This window comes from Choloepus didactylus, chromosome 5, assembly GCF_015220235.1.
Source record: "Choloepus didactylus isolate mChoDid1 chromosome 5, mChoDid1.pri, whole genome shotgun sequence".
Lineage (NCBI taxonomy): Eukaryota > Metazoa > Chordata > Mammalia > Pilosa > Megalonychidae > Choloepus > Choloepus didactylus.
In genome coordinates, this window is record NC_051311.1 from 1,524,822 (window position 1) to 1,542,958 (window position 18,137).

The window sequence follows — 18,137 nt, forward strand, 5'->3', positions numbered from 1 at the left end:
AGTTCATGAACGGAATTCTGTATCCTCAGAAGGGTGCGTGGTATGTAAAGAGGAGACGCCTCCCTGTGCAAAAGGGGGTCCTGCACCCCAGGGGGACTGTGGGCTTGGGGAAGGGGGACACCAGCCCTGTTCCCTGACTTTGGTTGACCTAGTTCACCTTGTTTTACAAACGAGTGAATCATGTTTTTAAAAATTCTTTAAGATAAGAGAGACCTGAGTGATGGGATCCCACCTAGAGTAGCTAAAAACAGAAAAGTCGAGTTGGAAAATTAAAACATTTAACATAGGAGAATAACCTGTTGTTAAAATATCTGAGCACTTAAGTCATCCCCAAAGTCCTAAATGACTTTAATTTGAAGAACATAGGGTTTACATCCACAGGCTCGAATGGGACAAATCTGATATAAAGACGAAGCATTAGCATGAAAAACAGTTAACTCCCCATCAGGTAGTATCCAGGGCCTAAATGAAGATTAGAGCCATTGAAAGTGCGCTCCCTGGCTCCTAGTGGCCCCTTCACACCCAGTTCAGTCTCTCTAACACGCAATAAGGTCGTTCCAGAGAGACCGTAAACATGGCTCAGGCCGGGTTCTGCTCCGAGCACTGCTGAAAGGCTTGTTGTCCCTCGTCGACAGGGCCCTCGGCAGCCATCCCTAGAGCAGAGCTGACTCACCATGAGCAAACGCGGCCTGGAAGCCTTGGCCACCACCAGTGCCGTCCGAGGCGAAGCGGACCCAGAGGCTGTGCCCATGCAGGGAGGACTGGTTGAGCGGGACACTGGCACCACAGAGCCGGCCCAGCAGGGCCCCCGTGGCATTCTCCTCCCGGATCTCCACGAAGTCTCTGGTGCAGCCCGGGGATTCCTCCAGCTGGAAGGAGCTGATATGCAGAGTTAGGGGAATAAATCACCATCAGTATGTTCTGGAAGCATCCCAAGCCACGTGCCAGGTGAACATGATCATTTTTAAAAATTCCTCTCTATCCTTTAGTTATCTCAAAAAAGGCTTTCCAGTTTGATGAATGCCTATTCAAAAGATACCAAGACAATTAATATACCACCTTTGAGCAGTTTTAGTCTTTATGGGGAAAACTGTGCAAAAATATAGGAAAATATATGATAAAGCAGAACACCAGGCCACTTGAGTTTTGAGTGGTGGAAATCTTGGAGCATGGCTACTATTCCCAGCTTGGGGCCCAGCAGTAGCTGGATGGAGGATTTCTCAAGATGGAAAGCAAACGTTAGCTGGGTTCAAGGAGCGGAGAGGGGGTCTGAAAGTGCCACCAACCAGGGTGTGTGTGTACGGGAGAGTGGGCTGAGACTCCAGTGAGGGATCTGGTCAGCCAGTGAAGATCAGGTCAGCCAGTGAGGGATCTGGTCAGCCGGTTAGGGATCTGGTCAGCCGGTGAGGGATCTGGTCAGCCGGTGAGGGATCTGGTCTGCTTAGAGCAGGGGGAACTGCCAAGAAACCCAGAGGACATGAAGCGGGGGCAGTGTCACCATCTAATTCTCAACAGACATGCAGGAATAATTCTGCACATGCATGTAATTCTAGGCAGAGGTTTGTAAATATAGATGAGTGCTCATGCGGTCGCAGCTAGGTAGGGGCGGGCACCCACGGAACCTTCTGCTGTTAGGTTTGCTTTGTGGGTACCGGCGAAGGCTCTTCCCGGAGGCGAGGGCGAGGCGGGGGACTTGGCCGAGTCCCCGGCGGAGGCGTGCAAGGTGTGGAGGGCGGCGAGGGAGAAAAACGAGACACTCTTCTTACAGGGGGGTAGAACAAAAAGCCTTTATTCAGGGGTGAGCACAAGTTATATAGGCTGGCATAGAGGGCGGGGTTGGTGTAGGGGTGTAAGGGCCTTAAATGGTAATGCTGAGGGGAGAAAGGCTAGGATTGGTTCTGAGAGGACGCGGAAGCTGTTTGCCGCGGGCAGGAGTTGCTCTGGCAACGGTGCATGCGCACTGGCGGTGGGGGAGTTGCTCTGGCAACGGGGAGTGTGTAGCAAGATAAGGGAGGCGGTTTTCTCCGGCAAGCTTCCTCTAACGGTTGTATTTTGGGTGAGGAAATGGGGCCTGCCTCCGGCCTCACTTTCTCAGGCCCGGGGGGCTGTGGAGGGCGCTACCGCCCGTGCCCACCACCCTCCCCAGGGGCTGATCAGGTCCCCCGGCCCAGGCCCACCAAGTTGAAGCACGTAGTCAGTATCCCGCAGCTCAAATCCTAACTCTTGCTACTTTCAAGCTGTGAGAATGTGGCCTAAAGAACTTGCTTTATATTCTGCAATGAAGTGATGGAAGGAATGGACAATAAGAAATAATATCTACCTCACAGGATTTTCACAAGTAACATATATAAAGAATCTAGAACACATAAGAGCTTAAATGAATGCTTTGAGAGGTGGGGCAAGATGGCGGACTGGTGAGCTGTATGTTTTAGTTACTCCTCCAGGAAAGTAGGTAGAAAGCCAGGAACTGCGTGGACTGGACACCACAGAGCAATCTGACTTTGGGCATACTTCATACAACACTCATGAAAACGTGGAACTGCTGAGATCAGCGAAACCTGTAAGTTTTTGTGGCCAGGGGACCCGCGCCCCTCCCTGCCAGGCTCAGTCCCGTGGGAGGAGGGGCTGTCAGCTCCGGGAAGGAGAAGGGAGAACTGCAGTGGCAGCCCTAATCGGAAACTCATTCTGCTGATCCAAACGCCAACCATAGATAGACGGAGACCAGACACCAGAGAATCTGAGAGCAGCCAGCCCAGCAGAGAGGAGACAGGCATAGAAAAAAAACAACACGAAAAACTCCAAAATAAAAGCGGAGGATTTTTGGAGTTCTGGTGAACACAGAAAGGGGAAGGGCAGAGCTCAGGCCCTGAGGCGCATATGCAAATCCCGAAGAAAAGCTGATCTCTCTGCCCTGTGGTCCTTTCCTTAATGGCCCTGGTTGCTTTGTCTCTTAGCATTTCAATAACCCATTAGATCTCTGAGAAGGGCCTTTTTTTTTTTTTTCTTTTCTTAATCCTTTTTTCTTTTTCTAAAACAAGTACTCTAAGAGGCCCAATACAGAAAGCTTCAAAGACTTGCAATTTGGGCAGGTCAAGTCAAGAGCAGAACTAAGAGAGCTCTGAGACAAAAGGCAATAATCCAGTGGCTGAGAAAATTCACTAAACACCACAACTTCCCAAGAAAAGGGGGGTGTCCGCTCACAGCCATCACCCTGGTGGACAGGAAACACTCCTGCCCATCGCCAGCCCCATAGCCCAGAGCTGCCCCAGACAACCCAGTGTGACGGAAGTGCTTCAAATAACAGACACACACCACAAAACTGGGCGTGGACATTAGCCTTCCCTGCAACCTCAGCTGATTGTCCCAGAGTTGGGAAGGTGGAGCAGTGTGAATTAACAAAGCCCCATTCAGCCATCATTTCAGCAGACTGGGAGCCTCCCTACACCTGGGGAGACGGCACTCACCTGTGACATAGCACAGTCATCCCTCAACAGAGGACCCGGGGTGCACAGCCTGGAAGAGGGGCCCACTTGCAAGTCTCAGGAGCCATATGCCAATAACAAGGACTTGTGGGTCAGTGGCAGAGACAAACTGTGGCAGGACTGAACTGAAGGATTAGACTATTGCAGCAGCTTTAAAACTCTAGGACCACCAGGGAGATTTGATTGTTAGGGCCACCCCCCCCTCCCTGACTGCCCAGAAACACGCCCCATATACAGGGCAGGCAACACCAACTACACACGCAAGCTTGGTACACCAATTGGACCCCACAAGACTCACTCCCCCACTCACCAAAAAGGCTAAGCAGGGGAGAACTGGCTTGTGGAGAACAGGTGGCTCGTGGACGCCACCTGCTGGTTAGTTAGAGAAAGTGTACTCCACGAAGCTGTAGATCTGATAAATTAGAGATAAGGACTTCAATTGGTCTACAAATCCTAAAAGAACCCTATCAAGTTCAGCAAATGCCACGAGGCCAAAAACAACAGAAAATTATAAAGCATATGAAAAAACCAGATGATATGGATAACCCAAGCCCAAGCACCCAAATCAAAAGATCAGAAGAGACACAGCACCTAGAGCAGCTACTCAAAGAAATAAAGATGAACAATGAGACCATAGTACGGGATACAAAGGAAATCAAGAAGACCCTAGAAGAGCATAAAGAAGACATTGCAAGACTAATAAAAAAATGGATGATCTTATGGAAATTAAAGAAACTGTTGACCAAATTAAAAAGATTCTGGACACTCATAGTACAAGACTAGAGGAAGTTGAACAACGAATCAGTGACCTGGAAGATGACAGAATGGAAAATGAAACCATAAAAGAAAGAATGGGGAAAAAATTTGAAAAAATTGAAATGGACCTCAGGGATATGATAGATAATATGAAACGTCCGAATATAAGACTCATTGGTGTCCCAGAAGGGGAAGAAAAGGGTAAAAGTCTAGGAAGAGTATTCAAAGAAATTGTTGGGGAAAACTTCCCAAATCTTCTAAACAACATAAATACACAAATCATAAATGCTCAGCGAACTCCAAATAGAATAAATCCAAATAAACCCACTCCGAGACATATACTGATCACACTGTCAAACACAGAAGAGAAGGAGCAAGTTCTGAAAGCAGCAAGAGAAAAGCAATTCACCACATACAAAGGAAACAGCATAAGACTAAGTAGTGACTACTCAGCAGCCACCATGGAGGCAAGAAGGCAGTGGCACGATATATTTAAAATTCTGAGTGAGAAAAATTTCCAGCCAAGAATACTTTATCCAGCAAAGCTCTCCTTCAAATTTGAGGGAGAGCTTAAATTTTTCACAGACAAACAAATGCTGAGAGAATTTGCTAACAAGAGACCTGCCCTACTGGAGATACTAAAGGGAGCCCTACAGACAGAGAAACAAAGAAAGGACAGAGAGTCTTGGAGAAAGGTTCAGTACTAAAGAGATTTGGTATGGGTACAATAAAGGATATTAATAGAGAGAGGGGAAAAATATGACAAACATAAACCAAAGGATAAGATGGCTGATTCAATAAATGCCTTCACGGTTATAACGTTGAAAGTAAATGGATTAAACTCCCCAATTAAAAGATATAGATTCGCAGAATGGATCAAAAAAATTAAACCATCAATATGTTGCATACAAGAGACTCATCTTAGACACAGGGACACAAAGAAACTGAAAGTGAAAGGATGAAAAAAATATTTCATGCAAGCTACAGCCAAAAGAAAGCAGGTGTAGCAATATTAATCTCAGATAAAATAGACTTCAAATGCAGGGATGTTTTGAGAGACAAAGAAGGCCACTACGTACTAATAAAAGGGGCAATTCAGCAAGAAGAAACAACAATCGTAAATGTCTATGCACCCAATCAAGGTGCCACAAAATACATGAGAGAAACACTGGCAAAACTAAAGGAAGCAATTGATGTTTCCACAATAATTGTGGGAGACTTCAACACATCACTGTCTCCTGTAGATAGATCAACCAGACAGAAGACCAATAAGGAAATTGAAAACCTAAACAATCTGATAAATGAATTAGATTTAACAGACATATACAGGACATTACATCCCAAGTCACCAGGATACACATACTTTTCTAGTGCTCATGGAACTTTCTCCAGAATGGATCATATGCTGGGACATAAAACAAGCCTCAATAAATTTAAAAAGATTGAAATTATTCAAAGCACATTCTCTGACCACAATGGAATACAATTAGAAGTCAATAACCATCAGAGACTTAGAAAATTCACAAATACCTGGAGGTTAAACAACACACTCCTAAACAATCAGTGGGTTAAAGAAGAAATAGCAAGAGAAATTGCTAAATATATAGAGACGAATGAAAATGAGAACACAACATACCAAAACCTATGGGATGCAGCAAAAGCAGTGCTAAGGGGGAAATTTATAGCACTAAACACATATATTAAAAAGGAAGAAAGAGCCAAAATCAAAGAACTAATGGATCAACTGAAGAAGCTAGAAAATGAACAGCAAACCAATCCTAAACCAAGTACAAGAAAAGAAATAACAAGGATTAAAGCAGAAATAAATGACATAGAGAACAAAAAAACAATAGAGAGGATAAATATCACCAAAAGTTGGTTCTTTGAGAAGATCAACAAGATTGACAAGCCCCTAGCTAGACTGACAAAATCAAAAAGAGAGAAGACCCATATAAACAAAATAATGAATGAAAAAGGTGACATAACTGCAGATCCTGAAGAAATTAAAAAAATTATAAGAGGATATTATGAACAACTGTATGGCAACAAACTGGATAATGTAGAAGAAATGGACAAGTTCCTGGAAACATATGAACAACCTAGACTGACCAGAGAAGAAATAGAAGACCTCAACCAACCCATCACAAGGAAAGAGATCCAATCAGTCATCAAAAATCTTCCCACAAATAAATGCCCAGGGCCAGATGGCTTCACAGGGGAATTCTACCAAACTTTCCAGAAAGAACTGACACCAATCTTACTCAAACTCTTTCAAAACATTGAAGAAAACGGAACACTACCTAACTCATTTTATGAAGCTAACATCAATCTAATACGCAAACCAGGCAAAGGTGCTACAAAAAAGGAAAACTACCGGCCAATCTCCCTAATGAATATAGATGCAAAAATCCTCAACAAAATACTTGCAAATCGAATCCAAAGACACATTAAAAAAATCACACACCATGACCAAGTGGGGTTCATTCCAGGCATGCAAGGATGGTTCAACATAAGAAAATCAATCAATGTATTACAACACATTAACAAGTCAAAAGGGAAAAATCAATTGATCATCTCAATAGATGCTGAAAAAGCATTTGACAAAATACAACATCTCTTTTTGATAAAAACACTTCAAAAGGTGGGAATTGAAGGAAACTTCATCAACATGATAAAGAGCATATATGAAAAACCCACAGCCAGCATAGTACTCAATGGTGAGAGACTGAAAGCCTTCCCTCTAAGATCAGGAACAAGACAAGGATGCCCGCTGTCACCACTGTTATTCAACATTGTGCTGGAAGTGCTAGCCAGGGCAATCCGGCAAGACAAAGAAATAAAAGGCATCCAAATTGGAAAAGAAGAAGTAAAACTGTCATTGTTTGCAGATGATATGATCTTATATCTAGAAAACCCTGAGAAATCGACGATACAGCTACTAGAGCTAATCAACAAATTTAGCAAAGTAGCGGGATACAAGATTAATGCACATAAGGCAGTAATATTTCTATATGCTAGAAATGAACAAACTGAAGAGACACTCAAGAAAAAGATACCATTTTAAATAGCAACTAAAAAAATCAAGTACCTAGGAATAAACTTAACCAAAGATGTAAAAGACCTATACAAAGAAAACTACATAACTCTACTAAAAGAAATAGAAGGGGACCTTAAAAGATGGAAAAATATTCCATGTTCATGGATAGGAAGGCTAAATGTCATTAAGATGTCAATTCCACCCAAACTCATCTACAGATTCAATGCAATCCCAATCAAAATTCCAACAACCTACTTTGCAGACTTGGAAAAGCTAGTTATCAAATTTATTTGGAAAGGGAAGATGCCTCGAATTGCTAAAGACACTCTAAAAAAGAAAAACCAAGTGGGAGGACTTACACTCCCTGACTTTGAAGCTTATTATAAAGCCACAGTTGCCAAAACAGCATGGTACTGGCACAAAGATAGACATATAGATCAATGGAATCGAATTGAGAATTCAGAGATAGACCCTCAGATCTATGGCCGACTGATCTTTGATAAGGCCCCCCAAAGTCACTGAACTGAGTCATAATGGTCTTTTCAACAAATGGGGCTGGGAGAGTTGGATATCCATATCCAAAAGAATGAAAGAGGACCCCTACCTCATCCCCTACACAAAAATTAACTCAAAATGGACGAAAGATCTCAATATAAAAGAAAGTACCATAAAACTCCTAGAAGATAATATAGGAAAACATCTTCAAGACCTTGGATTAGGCGGCCACTTCCTAGACTTTACACCCAAAGCACAAGCAACAAAAGAGAAAATAGATAAATGGGAACTCCTCAAGCTTAGAAGTTTCTGCACCTCAAAGGAATTTCTCAAAAAGGTAAAGAGGCAGCCAACTGAATGGGAAAAAATTTTTGGAAACCATGTATCTGACAAAAGACTGATATCTTGCATATATAAAGAAATCCTACAACTCAATGACAATAGTACAGACAGCCCAATTATAAAAGGCAAAAGATATGAAAAGACAGTTGTCTGAAGAGGAAATACAAATGGCCAAGAAACACATGAAAAAATGTTCAGCTTCACTAGCTATTAGAGAGATGCAAATTAAGACCACAATGAGATACCATCTAACACCGGTTAGAATGGCTGCCATTAAACAAACAGGAAACTACAAATGCTGGAGGGGATGTGGAGAAATTGGAACTCTTATTCATTGTTGGTGGGACTGTATAATGGTTCAGCCACTCTGGAAGTCAGTCCGGCAGTTCCTTAGAAAACTAGATATAGAATTACCCTTCGATCCAGCGATTGCACTTCTCGGTATATACCCGGAAGGTCGGAAAGCAGTGACACGAACAGATATCTGCACACCAATGTTCATAGCAGCATTATTCACAATTGCCAAGAGATGGAAACAACCCAAATGTCCTTCAACAGATGAGTGGATAAATAAAATGTAGTATATACACACGATGGAATACTACGCGGCAGTAAGAAGGAACGATCTCGTGAAACATATGACAACATGGATGAACCTTGAAGACATAATGCTGAGCGAAATAAGCCAGGCACAAAAAGAGAAATATTATATGCTACCACTAATGTGAACTTTGAAAAATGTAAAACAAATGGTTTATAATGTAGAATGTAGGGGAACTAGCAATAGAGAGCAATTAAGGAAGGGGGAACAATAATCCAAGAAGAACAGATAAGCTATTTAACGTTCTGGGAATGCCCAGGAATGACTATGGTCTGTTAATTTCTGATGGATATAGTAGGAACAAGTTCACAGAAATGCTGCTATATTATGTAACTTTCTTGGGGTAAAGTAGGAACATGTTGGAAGTTAAGCAGTTATCTTAGGTTAGTTGTCTTTTTCTTACTTCCTTGTTATGGTCTCTTTGAAATGTTCTTTTATTGTATGTTTGTTTTCTTTTTAACTTTTTTTTCATACAGTTGATTTAAAAAAGAAGGGAAAGTTAAAAAAAAAAAAGAAAAACAAGGAAAAAAAAAGATGTAGTGCCCCCTTGAGGAGCCTGTGGAGAATGCAGGGGTATTGGCCTACCCCACCTCCATGGTTGCTAACATGACCACAGACATAGGGTAGTGGTGGTTTGATGGGTTGAGCCCTCTACCATAAGTTTTACCCTTGGGAAGACGGTTGCTGCAAAGGAGAGGCTAGGCCTCCCTATAATTGTGCCTAAGAGCCTCCTCCCGAATGCCTCTTTGTTGCTCAGATGTGGCCCTCTCTCTCTAGCTAAGCCAACTTGAAAGGTGAAATCACTGCCCTCCCCCCTACGTGGGATCAGACACCCAGGGGAGTGAATCTCCCTGGCAACGTGGAATATGACTCCTGGGGAGGAATGTAGACCTGGCATCGTGGGACGGAGAACATCTTCTTGACCAAAAGGGGGATGTGAAAGGAAATGAAATAAGCTTCAGTGGCAGAGAGATTCCAAAAGGAGCCAAGAGGTCACTCTGGTGGGCACTCTTACGCACACTTTAGACAACCCTTTGTAGCTTCCAAAGAATTGGGGTAGCTGGTGGTGGATACCTGAAACTATCAAACTACAACCCAGAACCCATGAATCTCGAAGACAGTTGTATAAAAACGTAGCTTATGAGGGGTGACAATGGGATTGGGAAAGCCATAAGGACCACACTCCACTTTGTCTAGTTTATGGATGGATGAGTAGAAAAATAGGGGAAGGAAACAAACAGACAAAGGTACCCAGTGCTCTTTTTTACTTCAATTGCTCTTTTTCACTCTAATTATTATTCTTGTTATTTTTGTGTGTGTGCTAATGAAGGTGTCAGGGATTGATTTAGGTGATGAATGTACAACTATGTAATGGTACTGTAAATAATCGAAAGTACGATTTGTTTTGTATGACTGCGTGGTATGTGAATATATCTCAATAAAATGAAGATTAAAAAAAAAAACTCAGTGAAATATAATAAGAAATTTGGTTACTTTAAAAAGTTGGGTTATATGTAATTTTTACTTTTTCTCATTGAAACTTTTATATGTTTTCCAAATTTTATTCAAGAAGCATATATTTGTGTTGTAATCAGAAAATAAACAATAAACATTATTTTTACTGTTATCTCTAAAAAAAAAATAAAAATTAGTATTGTTGATATTCTACCTTTGCATCATGCTCTTAAATGGCTTGGCATGGCACCATTACCAATGTTATCTGTATTTGAAATTTTGATATTTTGTTCACCATGGACTTTTTGCATTACTTTTGATTTTTTTAAAACCTTGCATTCAAATACTATTTCCTGAGTTTTTTGGTGCCCCTTAAATTTGGGGCCCAAGGCAAATGCCTCACTATTCTTCCCTGCTTTAAAACCTGAAGCACACTTTTTCACTTTAATTATTATTCTGGTTATTTTTGTGCGTGTGGTAATGAGGCTGTTGGGGATTGATTTTGGTGATGAATGTACAACTATGTAACAGTACTGTGAACAATAGAATGTATGATTTGTTTTATATGACTGTGTGGTATGTGAATATATCTCAATAAAATGAATATTTAAAAAAAAAGACAACTGGGATGCAATTCAAATAAACAAAGTAGTTGGGATCAGTATATGAAAATTGGGTAACACTCTAAAAAAAAAAATATAAATAAATAAATAAATAAATAAATGAATGCTTTGAAAACCTGGGCTTTAAAAAAAAAAACTTGAGCCAATCAAGGCAGTGTGATATTCATGCAAGGATAGATGATATTTGAAAAATCAGAAAGTACAGAAAAGGGCCCACAAATAAACAGTTAATTGATTTTTTTCAAAGGTACCAAGACAATTCAATTGGGAAAAGAAAGTCATTTTAACAAATACTGCTGGAATAACTGGATATCCATATGGAGGGAAAAAACAGAACCTCAACTCCTACCTCTCTCCATACACAAAAACTAATTCCACATTGCTTATAGACCTGAACATTAAAGCTCCTGGAGGGAACCGTAGAATATCTTTGCAACCTGGCAGTTTTAGAAAGAATGCAAAAAGCACTCACCAAAGATAAAATACTAATGTATTTTACTTCATCAGAATAAAAATGTGTTTTCATTAAAGACACCAATAAGAAAATGAATAGGCAAGACAGACTGAGAGTGAGGTTGGTAAAGTAATTGCAAAAAAATTATATCAAACAAGGGATTATTTCTGTAATAAATAAAGAGTTCCTACAAATCAACAATGAAAAAACAAGCAACCTGATTTTTAAAAAGGGTCAAAGTTTTGAGGAGACACTCCACAAAAGAGGATATGTGAACAGGCAGTGAGGATGTGAGAATGTGAGAAGTGCTCCAATCATTAGCCATTAGGGAAACATAAATTAAAAATCACAATGAGGTACCACTTCACACTCACCAAAATCATTAAAATAAAAAAGATTAACAACACCAAATATTGCCCATCATGCAGAGCAACTGGAAGTCTCAAGCATTTTTGGTGAGAATATAATACAGACCACTTTGAAGAACTGTTTGGCAATTTTTAATAAAATCAAACGCATGCCCACTTGAGACCCAGCTATCCCACCCCTAGGCATCTACCAGGATAAATAAAAGCACGCGACCACGCAGTGGGAGACTGAACCAGGAACCCCACTGGAAGGCTTCGATGCGTGTTCCTGTGGGTGTCGGCTCATGTGCAAATAGGATCTTGAAGATGCTATTTCTGCTGAAGTGCGGCCACCTGAATGAGGGTCAGTCTTATCAAAGGCCTTGTAAAGACAAGAAACTGGAGTCCAGAAGTCAGGAAAGGCCAGAAGTCAGTGGAAAGCGGAAGAGCAGACACAGGGAGAGAGCTGGCACGTGACAGAGGTGTGGATGCAGTCAGGGAGCCCAGCATGCGGCAAGCCGGCGCCAATGTGCCGCAGGTTTCAGGGAGAAAGCCTGGACTTGACCTGCCGCACCCTGTGCTGATAACTGCTTGTCGTTTAAGCCAACCCACTGTGAGGGTTGTTACAGCAGCCTGGCAAACTATTACACAGATTATACAAACAACTCTCATAACTCAACAACAAAAGGACAAATAATTTAATTAAAATAGGGCAAAGGGTTTAAGTAGACATTTCTCCAAAGGAGACATGCAAAAGGCCAATAAGCTCATGGAAAGATGCTCAACACCTGTAGTCATTAGGGAAATGCAACTCAAAGCCACTTCAGGCCCATGGGGCGAGAATCAAGAGCGACGATACAAAGGGCTGGCACGGTGGTGGAGGAGGGGGAGAGCTCCTACATCGCTGGCAGAAACATAAAACCCTGCAGTGGCTCCAGAAAACAACTTGTCAGCTTTTGAAAAAGTTAAACAAAGAGTTAGGATATGGCCAGTGATTCCACTCCTAGCTGAATTCCCAAGAGAACCAAAAGCACAGGCCCACTCAAAAACCTGAACACAAATGTTCACTGCAGAACTACTCATAAAAGCCAAAAGGGGAAGCCACCCAAGTGCCCATCAACTGATGAGTGGGAAAACTAAATGTGGTGCAGCCATTCAGTCGAATATTACTTGGGCATAAAAAGAGATGAAGTACTGACACAATCTACAACAGGAATGAACCCTGAAAACATTAGGCCGAGAGAAAGAAGCCTGTCGCAAGAGGCCACATAATGACTCCAATGATCTGAAATATCCAGAACAGGCAAATTCAGAGAGACAGAGAGTCTCTTCTCCAGGAACTGTGGGGAGGGAGGGAATGGCTTGAACTTAAGAGCATGTTTTTCTGGGGTACATACAGCTTCAAACCACCACTGGTGGTAAAAGGAAGAAAACGTATAGGTCAATCTCATTTAAAAATATAGATGAAACCTCCAAAATACACTATTAGCGAAACAAATCCAGCAATGTGAAAAATGCAAATTACAACCAAGTATAACCAAGTTAGATTCAACTCTGAAACAGAATATCTATTAGGGCAACTTATTACACACACACACACAAAGATTAAGGGAGAAAAATAATGCAAAAATATATTAAGAGAGAATCTATTATTTTTGCAGAAGAGCATTTGGTAAATTTCAATACCTGTCCATCATAAAAACTCTTTGAAAATCAAGAACACAAGGATACTTTCTTAAACAGATAAGAAATGCCTGCCAAAAACCAAGAGCAAGTGTCACACTTAAAGGTGACCCTTTAAAGCATCCCCATGTCACTGCTATACTCCACACTGTGCTGAAGCGTAAACCAGAGCAACGAGACAAGGAAGGGGGAAGCTGTAATGACTGGAAAGCAGCACTGTAAATCCACAGTCAGGAGAGCTCATTCATTCAGTAAGCAGAAACGGTGCTGGATAAAATGACAATGTAACAGAAACCAACAGGGATAAAATGACAACGTAACAAAAACCAACAGGGTTTCCATATACCTGCAAACAAAAATTTAGAAACTGTAACTTAGTCAACATTCATTCAACAATTATTTGAATTTAATTCTACTGAATTGCCAGATGCTGTTCTAGGGACAGCAGGCCTCCCTGCAGGGTGCTTATATTCTAGAAGGAACAGGAGATGACACACAGGTGAGGAGACACAGGGACAGGCAGTGGTCAGTGTTAGGAGGGAAAACAAAGAAGGGTAAAAGGGTGTTGAGAGGGGGCAGTCAGGGTATGTCTGAGCAGAGGCCTGTAATTTAAAAACGGATGCCACTCTCAATAGCAAAAAAACTATGGTACCTAGAAATAAATATAACAAAAGAGCCATATAACCTTTATGCAAAAATATAAAATTCTATTGAAGGACAAAAAAAAAGAAAACCTAAATAGAGAGATGTCCCAAGTTCTGTCATAAAGATGACAATTTTTCCAAAATCACTATATAAATTCAGTAAAATTTCAGTTCAATTAATAGGTATGGTTTCATTTGTATAAAGCAGCAAGCTACGTAGTGTTTACAGCATTATACATATCTGTGCTGGTGTGGATGTATTATGTCCCCCAAAATGCCATTATCTCTGATGCAGTCTTGTGTGGGCAGGAAACGTATTGTTGTTGATTGGGTTGGAGACTTTTGATTGGATGTTTCTTTGGAGATGTGATCACTCAACTGTGGGAGAGATTTTTCAATAGATAATTACCATGGAGGTATGGCCCCGCCCATTCAGCGTGGGCCTTTATGAGTTTTCTGGAGCACTATATAAGCTCAGGCAGAAGGAGTGAGCTTGCTACAGCCAAGAGAGACACTTTGAAGAATGCACAGGAGCAGAGAGAGGAACTGCAGTTTACAGAGACAGTTTGGAGACAGCCTTTGAAAGCAGACTTCTGCTCCAGAGAAGCTAAGAGAGGACAAATGCCCCAAGAGCAACTGAGAGTGACATTTTTGAGGAGATGCAGCCTAGAGAGGAACATCCTGGGAGAAAGCCATTTGAAACCAGAACTCTGGAGCAGACACCAGCCACGTGCCTTCCCAGCTAACAGAGGTTTTCTGGACACCACTGGCCATCCTCCAGTGAAGGTATCTGATTGTTGACGCATTACCTTGCACACTTCATGGCCTTAAGACTGTAACTGTGTAACCAAATAAACCCCCTTTTATAAAAGCCAATCCATTTCTAGTATTTTGCTTAACGGCAGCATTAGCAAACTGGAACAAAAGCTAAGAAAAGTATCAAAGCATACGGAAATGCACATAAAATTCAAGACATGCATTATCCCTGTGGCAAGGATGAAGATGAGGACTTTTCCTGCTGTGTGACGGTCTATTTTTTAAGTTTTATTAAAAAAAATTTTTTAAAGAAAAGATTAATTTAGGGGTAAAGAAGCAGAAGTTACTGGAGGGATTTCTGCTGTGTAGAGCAGCCCCACTGACTGAATCGGAAGGTGGGTTTTAGCCGGCCCCTGGGTGCGTTTCAGCCCGCCATCCCGGAGGGCACTGCTGGGCATTGACATCTGTCCCCCCTAAGACGCACTTGAGCTCTGGCCCTGGCCTCGGGGTGGAGCCCCTGGAACAGTGTGTTTGCAGACGTTGTTAGCTGGGGTGTGGGCTCACTGTGAGTGGGGTCTTCCCAGATCCCACCGGGTGAGGCCAACCAAGCCAGGGGTCTCAGGCCACACGAGGGGCCTTGAAGGCCCAGGAAACTGGATGCAGATGCCTGAGAGGGGGTCGCAGGAGCCGGAAGGACGCAGAGACGCGAGCCAGGCAATCCCGAGGGGGGCGCAGGCTCCGGGAGAAAGCCCAGCCCGCCCGAGACCCTGATTTCGGATGTCCGGCTCCCACACCGTGAGGCAGGAAGTTCCTGATCTCTGCGCCAACCCACCGTCTGGTAGTTGTGATAGCAGCTCTGGCAAACTAGGACAGTAGGGGAAGAGCTTTCCTGGTTTTTAAGCTTCATTGTTCTTGGAAAGGCTCTGTTTTAGGCTGTGCATTTGATACACAAATCCATTGTCTATTCAAATACTGTGACTAAAATCTGTTGGCCAAACTACGAAGTGGAACAAGAACAGCAGAACCGCTGGTGCCCATCGCATTTGGATCTTGCACCAAGACCAGCCCGTTCTACCAGCGCTCTGCAGGCTCGGAGCACGTTTCCGTAATTCCTGAGGATCTGTCTCACAAACGCTCCTCTCTTCGTTTTTCCGCTCACTCCTGTTGCAACTTCAACCCTCACCTCCAGGTTTCTCCCACAGCCTCCCCACAGCACCCACCCCAGGCCATGCTCCAGGCCGAGCTCCAGGCCCACTGTAGCTCGGGGGCTGCTCACGTGCCCCCCACATTCCAGCAAGCACTTCCAGCACCATCTGGATGCAGTTTCCACCGAGCCAGAAACAGCTCACAGCCTCGCCTCCAGCCTCACTGGCATCTACAAAAGGAGCAGTGCTTTGCCTTCCTCTGAATTATTTTTGTAAATAAAACTCACGCAGGGAACACAAAGTAACCAAAATTAACTTCTTATGGATGAGAAAGAAACCAGCTGAGACACTACGATTTCCCCTACGGTAACGAGGGCTCAGTGTGCACTGAAGAGCAGAGCGTGACGCCTGCTTTCCAGCTTTATGCCCATCTTCCAGGGGCCAGCCCGGGCCGTCCACTCGGGTCTGGCCGAGGCCTGTGACTCCTGAGAGGGGCAGAGGGTGAGGGGGTGAGCACCAGGCCGGGCTCCACGTCTGAAACCCAATGGCCAGGACTTGTTCGGGTCGTGAAGCTGACCTTTCAGCGATGCGTTAAGAGCAGGGTCTCATCTGTCTCGGGCACCCAGTGCCGGCCGACCCCAGCAGCCCCGGGGCTCCTAGGGGGAACGTGGGGAGACAAGAGGAAGCCGCCCACAGACGGGGCCTCTTGCTGGCGTCGTGGGGCCTGGTGAGCCGCCGTGGCCTCGGCTCCACCACGGGACCAGGGCTGGCCTGAGTTGTGCATCTAGTGTGGCGACAGTGCTGACTCCAAACCAAGTGCATAGCAGGGGCTCAATAAAGGAAACACACGTCAGGCAACAATCACGCACACCTCCTTCCCATACGGAACGCTGCCCTTCCAATAAGGACAGGCAAGCACGCCCTCCACGCAGGGTGTCCGCTGGCGCTCGGGGCCCTGGGCCTGCACTGCCCCGTCCAATGCACGGACAGGAGGCCGCGGGGTCGCCCAGCCCTGGCCGGCCAGCGGGTGCTCCCGGGCTGAGCGGCGCCCAGCGCACAGAGGCAGGTCTGGGAGGGAAGACTGACAAACAAACGGCCAGAGGCCTCCAGACCATCTCTGCCCCGGCAATGCACCCCTGAGGGTCCCCTCCACGGCGGAGAGCAGTTCCCACAGCCCAGCAGCAACGAGCCAGCACAGCAGACAGTTACCGATGACACGGCGGTCTGAAAACCAAAGCCTCCCGACTCAGCGTTTAGCTGGCACCCACCCCCCTGTGGCATGGACGCCTCTGTGTCCCCTGCTCAGAGATCCAGGGCACGGCCATGTGTGTTCACCATCTCCTGGGAAATTCCACATCTGCCCCTTAATTCAGCCCAGGACCACACCGGACGTGGCAGGCCTGTTTACTCCAGATCCGGTCCACGTTCAGAGGGCCTGGCAGCTGCATGAGGGCACGGGAAAGCTTTACCGACCACCACATTCCAGGAGGATTCCAGAACCACAGGTGAGGGCAGGGCAAGGTGGGGGTGCAGGCAAAGAAGCCTAGTCAGGGTGGGGTCTCTGCTGGAAGAGAAAATTTCAGAGGTTCCCTGAAAAGACCCAAATGCTCCTAATTCCCAGAAAAGATGAAGCTGCTGCTCTCTGAGCATGCGCGTTCGCCAGCACACCCACAAGAGCTCAATATGCATGCCGGGCAGCGCCGGGCAGGACTCTGGAACCATCCCTGGAGAATTTTAATGCTCTCCATAATGGAGCAATGACGGGGACAGAGGGAACAGGAAGGCCTCCTTCCCACAGACCCACCAACAGCGAAACACACCCCGTAAAAAGGATTTACATGAAAGACAGCTGCAGCTGGTTTCCAGGGGAGCTGAGGATGCTCCAGACGCACTCCACGCTGGGTGGGTAGACGTCAGGGTAACCCGGGCTGTTGAAGATGCCCGTGGCCATGTGGAAGGTGCCCCCGCAGGCTGCAAGGACAGAAACAGGAGAGGGTCTGAGCCGAGACCGACTGGAAGGAAAAGACCCCGAGAACCGCGTGCTGGGCCTGAAGGCCTCTCCGCAGTGTCTGCCCTAAATGCTCCAACCCCCTGAGAACTGTGACTGTCAGCAATGCCTCTCGGAATCTCTGACCAGGACACCCTTCGCCCCAGCCCAGGAGACCCCTGGAGCACACACCCAAATCCACCAGGTGATCTGCGAGGAGGCCGGCTCCACCAGGGCCCACCCCTTGCTCAGAAACCTGTACTGCGCAGCCTGTCCCAGCCCCCCGGGAGCCAGTGTCTGTCCTGCTGTCAGGGATGGCAGCAGGCAGGA

The 18,137-nt window shown here is 44.6% G+C and overlaps 1 protein-coding gene across 1 annotated transcript in view; it reads right to left on the minus strand.

Moving 5' to 3' along the window:
* CUBN (cubilin) overlaps positions 1–18,137 on the minus strand; it is a 260,630-nt gene that overhangs the window by 90,043 nt on the left and 152,450 nt on the right. Inside the window, exons 36-37 of the mRNA XM_037837374.1 lie at positions 17,659–17,791; positions 674–879 (exon numbers count right to left, since the gene is read on the minus strand). Coding sequence (XP_037693302.1) covers positions 674–879; positions 17,659–17,791 — 339 coding nt within the window. The remainder of the gene's footprint in view (positions 1–673; positions 880–17,658; positions 17,792–18,137) is intronic.